Consider the following 12,381-nt stretch of genomic DNA (forward strand, 5'->3'; position numbering starts at 1 on the left):
TATTTACCTCCTTCCAGAACATCTTTTTATTCTCCCTAAAATTTAATGATACTCTCTCACCCCAACTCTCATTTGCCCTTTTTTTCACCTCTTGCACCTTTCTCTTGACCTCCTGTCTCTTTCTTTTATACATCTCCCACTCAATTGCATTTTTTCCCTGCAAAAATCGTCCAAATGCCTCTCTCTTCTCTTTCACTAATACTCTTACTTCTTCATCCCACCACTCACTATGATGATTGGGAATACCTGGTTTAAAAAGCGAGATATACATAAGTATACTTATGTAAGTAGGAGAGATGGCCAGAGAGCGTTATTGGATTACGTGTTAATTGACAGGCGTGCGAAAGAGAGACTTTTGGATGTTAATGTGCTGAGAGGTGCAACTGGAGGGATGTCTGATCATTATCTGGTGGAGGCTAAGGTGAAGATTTGTATGGGTTTTCAGAAAAGAAGAGTGAATGTTGGGGTGAAGAGGGTGGTGAGAGTAAGTGAGCTTGAGAAGGAGACCTGTATGAGGAAGTACCAGGAGAGACTGAGTACAGAATGGAAAAAGGTGAGAACAATGGAAGCAAGGGGAGTGGGGGAGGAATGGGATGTATTTAGGGAATCAGTGATGGATTGCGCAAAAGATGCTTGTGGCATGAGAAGAGTGGGAGGTGGGTTGATTAGAAAGGGTAATGCAAATATATCTATAAGAAAAAAAATTTGAAAATTTGGGCTTTGGGACAAACATGTGTCAGTTGATTTTGGTCATTGCTGAATGCGTCAGTTTCTCCTGTAAAATTAAAATCATAAGTTGGGCCATTTCTTTTGTCTGTTTCCTTGCGCTACCTCGCAAACGCGGGAGACAGCGACAAAGTATAATAAAGAATAATAAAAAAAAAAAGTTAACAATATTAAAGTTTTAAGATTTTCATATGCATCCTTGTTCATTCACATGTGATGCCTGTACCATGTTATAGCTCCATGTTAGTTATTTCTAAAACATTCTCATCCTCTAGATAAAGAGCTCCTATGATAATAAGAAAACAGCAAAGATTAAGAGAAAAATTTCTTGCTTGGAAAACATAGAAAATTTGAAGAAAAAGGAACTACAGTTTCAGAGAATCAGAGAAATATACCAAGAAGGCTAGAATAATTTGCAACCTCATCGTAATTGCCAGGCATATTAAATGCAGGCTTGCCTATAGCCCAACATTTATTTTATTTTTTATTTATTTTGCTTTGTCGCTGTCTCCCGCGTTTGCGAGGTAGGGCAAGGAAACAGACGAAAGAAATGGCCCAACCCACCCCCATACACATGTATATACATACACGTCCACACACGCAAATATACATACCTATACATTTCAGTGTACACATATATATACACACACAGACACATACATATATACCCATGCACGCAATTCACACTGTCTGCCTTTATTCATTCCCATCGCCACCTCGCCACACATTTATACCTATTGTTAAAGTTTTTTCTGAAATCTTGCTTATAAAATCACTGCATAGCATTTGTTAATTCTAATATTAATGATCATGCATTGATTAGCTCCACTCACTTGGCTTGAAGTATACCTGAAACCATCTGAAGTGCAGAGAACTGTTTTGTAAATTTCATTTTTAATTAGGAAAGCTGAAATGCTTAATTACACACTTTGAAACTAAATATAAAAGAATAGCAAATACAGCAATCTTACAGTAGTCCTTTTTTATGGGACATTGTGGATGAACAAAATTATTACAAAAAGGCTTGTTAACGAACATCAATTAAAGATTGAGATGATGCTGTCTTCTTAGTTAACCAATCTGGTGGTAGTTCAGTGTTCTCAGCACAGGGTATTTGAAATAATTCATTTCTTTCAACCATGTGTCATGGTCCAACATTTGCATGAATGAATGGGATGGCAGTTGAATTCCTTAAGAAAGGAGGTTATTTTGTTGTTGACTGGTTATTTAGTACTATTTGTGGCTTATGGTGTGGTGCCTGAGGATTGACAGAATACCTGTGTAGTGCTATTGGGTAAAGCCAAAGGGAACAAAAGTGATTCTTCAAATTACATAGGTATAACTTGTTGAGTGTACCTGGTAAATCATATGGGACAGTAGTGATTGAGAGAGTGGTGGGATATGCAAGTTTCAGATTGGGGAGGAACTATATTGCTTCAAAAGTGGTAGAGGGTGAGTGGATCAGGTGTGTGCTCTAAAAAATGTGTGTGGGGAAACACTTAAGAGAAACAGAAAGATCCCCTACCATCACACACACACACACACACTCTCTCTCTCTCTCTCTCCCTCTCTCCCTCTCCCTCTCTCCCTCTCTCTCTCTGTCTCTCTCTCTGACTCTCTCTCTCTCTCTCTCTCTCTCTCTCTCTCTCTCTCTATATATATATATATATATATATATATATATATATATATTAAGAATATATGGTGTGGGAGGCAAGTTGTTAGAAGCAGTGAAAAGTTTTTATCTAGGATGTAAGGCATGTGTACGTGTAGGAAGAGAGGAAAGTGATTGGTTCTCAGTGAATGTAAGTTTGCGGCAGGGGTGTGTAATGTCTCCATGGTTCTTTAATTTGTTTATGGATGGGGTTGTTAGGGAGGTGAATGCAAGAGTTTTGGAAAGAGGGGCAAGTATGCAGTCTGTTCTGGATGAGAGAGCTTGGGAAGTGAGTCAGTTGTTGTTCGCTGATGATACAGCGCTGGTGGCTGATTCATGTGAGAAACTGCAGAAGCTGGTGACTGAGTTTGGTAAAGTGTGTGAAAGAAGAAAGTTGAGAGTAAATGTGATCAAGAGCAAGGTTATTAGGTACAGTAGGGTTGAGGGTCAAGTCAATTGGGAGGTAAGTTTGAATGGAGAAAAACTGGAGGAAGTGAAATGTTTTAGATATCTGGGAGTGGATTTGGCAGCGGATGGAACCATGGAAGCGGAAGTGAATCATAGGGTGGGGGAGGGGGCAAAAATTCTGGGAGCGTTAAAGAATGTGTGGAAGTCGAGAACATTATCTCGGAAAGCAAAAATGGGTATGTTTGAAGGAATAGTGGTTCCAACAATGTTATATGGTTGCGAGGCGTGGGCTATGGATAGAATTGTGCGCAGGAAGGTGGTTGTGCTGGAAATGAGATGTTTGATGACAATATGTGGTGTGAGCTGGTTTGATCGAGTAAATAATGTAAGGGTAAGAGAGATGTGTGGAAATAAAAAGAGTGTGGTTGAGAGAGCAGAAGAGGGTGTTTTGAAATGGTTTGGTCACATGGAGAGAATGAGTGAGCAAAGATTGACCAAGAGGATATATGCGTCAGAGGTGGAGGCAATGAGGAGAAGTGGGAGACCAAATTGGAGGTGGAAAGATGGAGTGAAAAAGATTTTGAGTGATTGGGGCCTGAACATGCAGGAGGGTTAAAGGCATGCAAGGAATAGAGTGAATTGGAACGATGTGGTATACCGGGGTCGACGTGCTGTCAATGGATTGGACCAGGGCATGTGAAGCGTCTGGGGTAAACCATGGAATGTTCTGTGGGGCCTGGATGTGGAAAGGGAGCTGTGATTTCGGTGCATTATTACTTGACGGCTAGAGACTGAGTGTGAACAAATGTGGCCTTTCTTGTCTTTTTCTAGTGCTACCTTGCACACATGAGGGGGGAAGGGGTTGTTATTTCATGTGTGGCGAGGTGGCGATGGGAATGAATAAAGGCAGACTATGAATTATGTACATGTGTATATATGTATATGTCTGTGTGTATATATATATGTATATGTTGAGATGTATAGGTATGTATATTTGCATGTGTGGACGTATATGTATATACATGTGTATGTGGGTGGGTTGGGCCATTCTTTTGTCTGTTTCCTTGCGCTACCTTGCTAACGCGGGAGACAGCGACAAAGCAAAATAAATAAACAATAAATAGATATATATATATATATATATATATATATATATATATATATATATATATATATATATATATATATATATATATATATTTTTCATACTATTCGCTATTTCCCGCGATAGCGAGGTAGCGTTAAGAACAGAGGACTGGGCCTTTGAGGGAATATCCTCACCTGGCCCTCTTCTCTGTTCCTTCGTTTGGAAAAAAAAAACGAGAGGGGAGGATTTCCAGCCCCCCGCTCCCTTCCCTTTTAGTTGCCTTCTACGACACGCAGGGAATATGTGAGAAGTATTCTTTCTCCCCTATCCCCAGGGATATATATATATATATATATATATATATATATATATATATATATATATATATATATATTCTTTCTTTTCTTTCATACTATTCACCATTTCCCGCGATAGCGAGGTAGCGTTAAGAACAAAGGACTGGGCCTTTGAGGGAATATCCTCACCTGGCCCCCTTCTCTGTTCCTTCTTTTGGAAAATTAAAAAAAAAAACGAGAGGGGAGGGTTTCCAGCCCCCCCGCTCCTTTCCCTTTTAGTTGCCTTCTATGACACGCAGGGAATACGTGGGAAGTATTTTTTTTTTTTTTTTTTTTTTTTTTTTCCAAAAGAAGGAACAGAGAAGGGGGCCAGGTGAGGATATTCCCTCAAAGGCCCAGTTCTCTTGTTCTTAACGCTACCTCGCTAACGCGGGAAATGGCGAATAGTTTGAAAAGAAATATATATATATATATATATATATATATATATATATATATATATATATATATATATATATATATATATATATATATATTTTTTTTTATACTTTGTCGCTGTCTCCCGCGTTTGCGAGGTAGCGCAAGGAAACAGACGAAAGAAATGGCCCAACCCCCCCCCATACACATGTATATACATACGTCCACACACGCAAATATACATACTTACACAGCTTTCCATGGCTTACCCCAGACGCTTCACATGCCTTGATTCAATCCACTGACAGCACGTCAACCCCGGTATACCACATCGCTCCAATTCACTCTATTCCTTGCCCTCCTTTCACCCTCCTGCATGTTCAGGCCCCGATCACACAAAATCTTTTTCACTCCATCTTTCCACCTCCAATTTGGTCTCCCTCTTCTTGTTCCCTCCACCTCCGACACATATATCCTCTTGGTCAATCTTTCCTCACTCATCCTCTCCATGTGCCCAAACCACTTCAAAACACCCTCTTCTGCTCTCTCAACCACGCTCTTTTTATTTCCACACATCTCTCTTACCCTTACGTTACTCACTCGATCAAACCACCTCACACCACACATTGTCCTCAAACATCTCATTTCCAGCACATCCATCCTCCTGCGCACAACTCTATCCATAACCCACGCCTCGCAACCATACAACATTGTTGGAACCACTATTCCTTCAAACATACCCATTTTTGCTTTCCGAGATAATGTTCTCGACTTCCACACATTCTTCAAGGCCCCCAGAATTTTCGCCCCCTCCCCCACCCTATGATCCACTTCCGCTTCCATGGTTCCATCCACTGCCAGATCCACTCCCAGATATCTAAAACACTTCACTTCCTCCAGTTTTTCTCCATTCAAACTCACCTCCCAATTGACTTGACCCTCAACCCTACTGTACCTAATAACCTTGCTCTTATTCACATTTACTCTTAACTTTCTTCCTCCACACACTTTACCAAACTCAGTCACCAGCTTCTGCAGTTTCTCACATGAATCAGCCACCAGCGCTGTATCATCAGCGAACAACAACTGACTCACTTCCCAAGCTCTCTCATCCCCAACAGACTTCATACTTGCCCCTCTTTCCAAAACTCTTGGATTTACCTCCCTAACAACCCCATCCATAAACAAATTAAACAACCATGGAGACATCACACACCCCTGCCGCAAACCTACATTCACTGAAAACCAATCACTTTCCTCTCTTCCTACACGTACACATGCCTTACATCCTCGATAAAAACTTTTCACTGCTTCTAACAACTTTCCTCCCACACCATATATTCAGTGTTGTAAATGGAAATGGTGAAGAGCTTGTAGATTTATGTGCTGAAAAAGGACTGATGATTGGGAATACCTGGTTTAAAAAGCGAGATATACATAAGTATACTTATGTAAGTAGGAGAGATGGCCAGAGAGCGTTATTGGATTACGTGTTAATTGACAGGCGTGCGAAAGAGAGACTTTTGGATGTTAATGTGCTGAGAGGTGCAACTGGAGGGATGTCTGATCATTATCTGGTGGAGGCTAAGGTGAAGATTTGTATGGGTTTTCAGAAAAGAAGAGTGAATGTTGGGGTGAAGAGGGTGGTGAGAGTAAGTGAGCTTGAGAAGGAGATCTGTGTGAGGAAGTACCAGGAGAGACTGAGTACAGAATGGAAAAAGGTGAGAACAATGGAAGTAAGGGGAGTGGGGGAGGAATGGGATGTATTTAGGGAATCAGTGATGGATTGCACAAAAGATGCTTGTGGCAAGAGAAGAGTGGGAGGTGGGTTGATTAAAAAGGGTAGTGAGTGGTGGGATGAAGAAGTAAGAGTATTAGTGAAAGAGAAGAGAGAGGCATTTGGACGATTTTTGCAGGGAAGAAATGAAATTGAGTGGGAGATGTATAAAAGAAAGAGGCAGGTCAAGAGAAAGGTGCAAGAGGTGAAAAAAAAGGGCAAATGAGAGTTGGGGTGAGAGAGTATCATTAAGTTTTAGGGAGAATAAAAAGATGTTCTGGAAGGAGGTAAATAAAGTGCGTAAGACAAGGGAGCAAATGGGAACTTCAGTGAAGGGCGCAAATGGGGAGGTGATAACAAGTAGTGGTGATGTGAGAAGGAGATGGAGTGAGTATTTTGAAGGTTTGTTGAATGTGTTTGATGAAAGAGTGGCAGATATAGGGTGTTTTGGTCGAGGTGGTGTGCAAAGTGAGAGGGTTAGGGAAAATGATTTGGTAAACAGAGAAGAGGTAGTGAAAGCTTTGCGGAAGATGAAAGCCGGTAAGGCAGCAGGTTTGGATGGTATTGCAGTGGAATTTATTAAAAAAGGGGGTGACTGTATTGTTGACTGGTTGGTAAGGTTATTTAATGTATGTATGACTCATGGTGAGGTGCCTGAGGATTGGCGGAATGTGTGCATAGTGCCATTGTACAAAGGCAAAGGGGATAAGAGTGAGTGCTCAAATTACAGAGGTATAAGTTTGTTGAGTATTCCTGGTAAATTATATGGGAGGGTATTGATTGAGAGGGTGAAGGCATGTACAGAGCATCAGATTGGGGAAGAGCAGTGTGGTTTCAGAAGTGGTAGAGGATGTGTGGATCAGGTGTTTGCTTTGAAGAATGTATGTGAGAAATACTTAGAAAAGCAAATGGATTTGTATGTAGCATTTATGGATCTGGAGAAGGCATATGATAGAGTTGATAGAGATGCTCTGTGGAAGGTATTAAGAATATATATATATATATATATATATATATATATATATATATATATATATATATATATATATATATATATCTTTATTAGGGTCCAGTTATGGACAAAAGTCCTCATCAAGGCTGGACCTTTTATGAAATATAGAGAGAATTGTTTTTTATTTTGCTTTGTTGCTGTCTCCCGCATTAGCGAGGTAGCGCAAGGAAACAGACGAAAGAGAATTGTGAAAGGAAAAAAAGAAAAGACAAGGGGAAGTATATACAAATTTTGGAGGAATGGAAAAACCTGTCTTTTGAAATGTGCTAGATCATAGTTATTGGGAAAGAAATGAGAAGGTAGAGATTTACAAAGCTTCAAGGGGTAGGGAGAGAAACAGGCATCAAAAAAATGTCCCACCCTTGAGTTGCAGACAGCCACACACTAATCATGTGATTCAGCAGCTAGATCAGTATTGTGTGGTCTAGCTAGTGGTGGAGATGCAAGCAGCCAGCTCTCAGGAGCAAAAATCAAAGTAATACTGATACAGATGCTCCCCAACTTATGATGGGGTTATGCTCTGATAAACCCATCGTAAGTCAAAAATACATTTAATACTGTACATCTAAACTGCCAAACATCATAGCTCAGCCTAGCCTGCCTTAAACGTTCTCAGAACACGTACATTTCTCATCCACAATTACCCTATGCAGCTCTCTCTTCCTTAAAAGCTTCGGCACCTTCATTATCAGCACTTACTGCCTCACCGCTTACCTTTACATCATGAAATTTATGATGCCTTTTGAAGCACTGGAGACTTGCTGTAAACATTTGCGTATATGTAGGATCATCGGCATGCCATTTTAGTGTATGGAAAAGACTTCCTGCCTTATCCTGGATCATCAGTAGGCTCAGCAGTATGCACTTCTGTATCTAGTCTTTCATCCACATCACCACTAATTTTTCCATATCATCAATTGGCCCAGCTCTGTTCTTCATGATGACGGGATTTACTCGATGCTGAAGATTTCACTGCATCACTGATTGGCTTCTTATCCTTTAAGATGGTCGAGACCATCGATTGTGAAAGTTGTAATTCACATGCAATGGCCATTACTGGCTTGCCGCCTTCATGCAGGGCAATTATCTTAAATTTCATCTCAGGAGTAATTGCCTTCTTCTCACCAAAGGCAGGAGACACAGATGGGATTTTGTAAACGGAACAGAAAAGTGAAGGAAGGGTAAAGCAACAGAAGTTGTTGGAGATGCCCTTTGCTAAAGACCAGGAAAGACTTATCTGTGGATGACAAGGGAAGGATATTGCACTTCCTTTGAATGAAGGAATGTTTTGACTCATGAATAATGTGCTTGCAGTGATTATGGGCAGTAATAAATGCTGAATGGGAGTTAGAGGAAGAAGAGTTTTCGCAAGCCCAATACACCTGATCCCATGCCTGAATGACCTCAGTTGAACCATGATTACTGTGCGGCTGTTTGCAACTCAAGGATGGGCCATTTTCATAACTGTTTCTTTTCCTACTCTTTGAAGCTTTGGAACTCTAACTTCTCATGTCTTTCCCAGTAACTATGACTTGGCATATTTCAAAAGACAAGTTTTTCACTTCCTCCTTAGTTTGTAAATACTTTTCCCTGTCTCTTCTTTTTCCCTTTCATATTCATCTCTATATTCACTTTAATGGCAAACATATTAAAAAGGGAAAAAAAAGTGAAATATATAAATAATGCATATGAGAATATGAAATCATTCTTTGTGAAAAGCCATAAAGTATGTAATTTGTGTAGGAGTATATGTAGAATGAAATCACACAAAGAGAAAACTCACAATCATCATTTATGTACGTAGATAATGATGATATTTGCCTCTACAAAGGCCTTCTCTCATCATTTCAACTCCCTACCACATTAATATAGAGGAAAATATACTACTTTTGGGGGTATTTTCTTAAAAGATATATGATGCATAAGATATTTTGTAAAGGATTGATTTTTATGGTGCAAGGGGTAGTCAAGTTTCAGAAAGAGTGCACAAATAAAGGGTTAATTTTGCTCCTTATATCACATACTTACCTTAAAGTCTCAGCCTGCCCCAAACACCTTTATCTGTGATGTTAGAAAGGTGGCTTTCATTCTACCCTTTCTGAGGAACCTTTTTGCTGGAGACAGTTTTACAGAGAGCTTTGGAGCTCATTCAGCACCTTTGTCCACTTTTACCTGAGTCAGTATCTTTACGAAACTACCTGTGTGGCACATGGGGGTCTCCCTGAAACTTCTTCCTAATCCTGTGCTCACTGCTTCTTCTCCCCATCAAACTCAAGAATTTCCCACTGGCTGTGTTTCTTTCTCCTGTGCTCGTTGACTGACTCCTGCAAGGAAGAAAAGATATTAACTCATGAAGGACTGATTCTTCTTGAAGAGGAAGACATTGAACAAACTTTCTGTTATCCTTTCCAACCCTCCACCCAATTTTACTCCCTTTTATTTCTTGCAGTGTTATTTGGTTTGGGGGGAAAAGAGTTGTGTTTGTCTCTCCATGAAGTGATCCTGTCCTTAGGATTAGAAGGTATGTTTGTCCACAAAAGAGCATAGGATGGTGCTTTGTAGTTGCAAAAGAGAGTGGGACTATCTCCTTTGCTCAGTGGCCTCTTTTGTAGGGAGAAATTGCTTTTCAAGAGTTCAGAACTTTTATTTGTAAGACTCAATGCAGTGATCCTGATGTACTCAAGTGCTGTATTTATAGTAATACAAGGTCTAAGGTCTAATAGTAAGTTTCACTACTGTTTTAAAGTACCTGCTGATAAGTTAGGTATTTTCTGAAGCTACCATTCTTTATATCAAAAAGAAAGGAGACTTCTGTCAGTCTTGCCACCATTGAGAATAGTAGTGCCCAACTAGCTGAGAAGTCATGTCGTCCAAGGGCCTGGTATGACAAAATTATCAACCTTTTGCTTAACACAAGAGCCTGTAGCACCTGACCACCTCTACTAAGTCAAAAGATTAACCTGATTTCCTATGGCTAGGGAGTCAAAGTTGCTGTCCAGGCATGATAATGTCTAGTTATTGACCCTCTTGAGGTAGAGAATAGAACAATAGAGTTTGTTGAGGGGCCCCCATAATTATAGAAAACAAGTGGCCCTGCACAGTATTCTGTTTAAAGTAATCTTCATGAGGTGAGGAATGAGAGAACCATACTATCTCTGCATCATGTCTCTTATAGTAGCTAGACAATCAGAATGTAGTCTGTACTTCAGTTGATCTTTCAGTATGGGGAATTAGAGAACTGTTTATGCACCATTGGCCTCCCTCTTCTGGGGTGTCAGAATGCTGTCCTTATACCATTGGTTCCTCTCAAGCTAGGAACTCAGAATGCTTTCCCAACACCACTGGCTTCCTTAGGCTGGGGAGTTACAGCATTGACCTTACAACGTGGTGCATTGTTCAGTTTCATTTCCAGGAGATTACAGAATTCTATCCTTATCCCTCTTTTGAAGAACAGAACCAAGGGCCTTTCTGAAGGTGAGAGTTTGAGGTTCATGGATATTGCCACAACACTCTCTAAAATACTGAAAATTATTATGTTGGACAGATAACAAAGCTATTTCTCCCCCATGGGTCATCAGTTCACTCTCAAAAAAGGGACACAATATGAAATTTCACTTAGTCTTTTAAAGATTTCTTGACTTTTACCAAAGAGATTTTCATTTTACCTTTGCTCCTAGATTGAAAGAAGGTATTTGACTAAGGAATCATTGGAAACTTTTATGAACTGAGGGACAGATGGTACCAGCATACCCTTTACATGTCCTGATTTTTTTTGTCTGTCCATCAAAAGCCTGTGGTTCAGTGAGGGAAATGCTTCTAGAGAGATATTTATATCTGATTAGATCTCCTGAGATGGAATACTCTCTTCCTACTTATATGATGTATATAATTTCTTTTTCTCTTCCCTTTATTAATTTTTCAGGTGTCAGCTCTCTAAGTTATATTAAAGTGAGATGTGAAGATTGTTTGCTCACAGAAACCTAAACGATGTGCAAGCAGGGTACAGTAGTTTGAACTTGTGCAGGGATGATTCCCAGTTTAAGCATGCTAATCATTCTTTCTAAGATTTTTCTAAATATTTTTACTCCTGTGGCTTATACAATAACAAATATGATAATTCATTTTGTCATGAAAAATAATCTTTGTGCCATAAACATAGTTTCAGATAGCTGATGCCTAAGCATGCATACATATTGCTCCTAAACTTTCAGATCCACATCAGCTGCGGAATGTTGCATTCACACTTTCTAATAAACGGCTAGCAGAACTTCATCATCGTCTAGAAAGTCTTCGTACATGTTCTGGGGCCAGTCACTGTGATGACCTTCCAACATTTGAGGTTTGTATTCATCTCTCATGTTTGCTGTAAAGTTCTTTGAAAGACAAGCATGTCCTAGTTATACCATGAAAATTCCCATCTCAGATAAAATCCTCAGATAGAAAGTCAGTAATGAAATTTTTATGGACAGATGAGATAATTCATGAATATTGGAATATTCACACAAGAGCAGATCTTGTTTACCTTATGACAGTTTTATGCTGAGAGATGTGACTTATAAGAAGAGATAGTGACTAGGATGAGTGTACAATGATGATACAAGTGAGCAATAGTAGTGGCTAATGCTCACTGATTTCATTGTTTAAAGAAAATTCCTCAGTAGGAAGATTTAAGAAAAACCACATCAGTTTAGACTAATCATTATGTATTTACCTTTATGATTTTTTCTTTTCTTTAAGAGGCTCTACTCACAGACAGAAGTCCATATCAAGGCTGGATCTTAGTTGAAATATAAAGAGATTAGTGAAAGGCAGTAGTTGGTAGGCAGCCAATGTCTAGGGAGGTATATTACCAGTAGTGCCAGCCTGGGTATTGGGAGGGTTAAAGATGGCTGTGTAGTGAGTCAGCACATCAGTGGTTGTTAAGTTGTGCTTTTCTGACCTAAGTAGCTGTCTTTTCTTTCTGCCTCATCCTCACATGGACTACTGGCATGCTGTTCACAAATA

The 12,381-nt window shown here is 39.7% G+C and overlaps 1 protein-coding gene across 1 annotated transcript in view; it reads left to right on the forward strand.

Moving 5' to 3' along the window:
- Nucleotides 1–12,381, forward strand: part of LOC139756226 (uncharacterized) — a 252,544-nt gene that overhangs the window by 207,109 nt on the left and 33,054 nt on the right. The window contains exon 25 of the mRNA XM_071675383.1: nucleotides 11,589–11,716. Within this exon, the coding sequence (XP_071531484.1) occupies nucleotides 11,589–11,716 (128 nt within the window). The remainder of the gene's footprint in view (nucleotides 1–11,588; nucleotides 11,717–12,381) is intronic.

The sequence above is a fragment of the Panulirus ornatus genome, chromosome 21 (genome assembly GCF_036320965.1).
Source record: "Panulirus ornatus isolate Po-2019 chromosome 21, ASM3632096v1, whole genome shotgun sequence".
NCBI classification, from domain to species: Eukaryota; Metazoa; Arthropoda; class Malacostraca; order Decapoda; family Palinuridae; genus Panulirus; species Panulirus ornatus.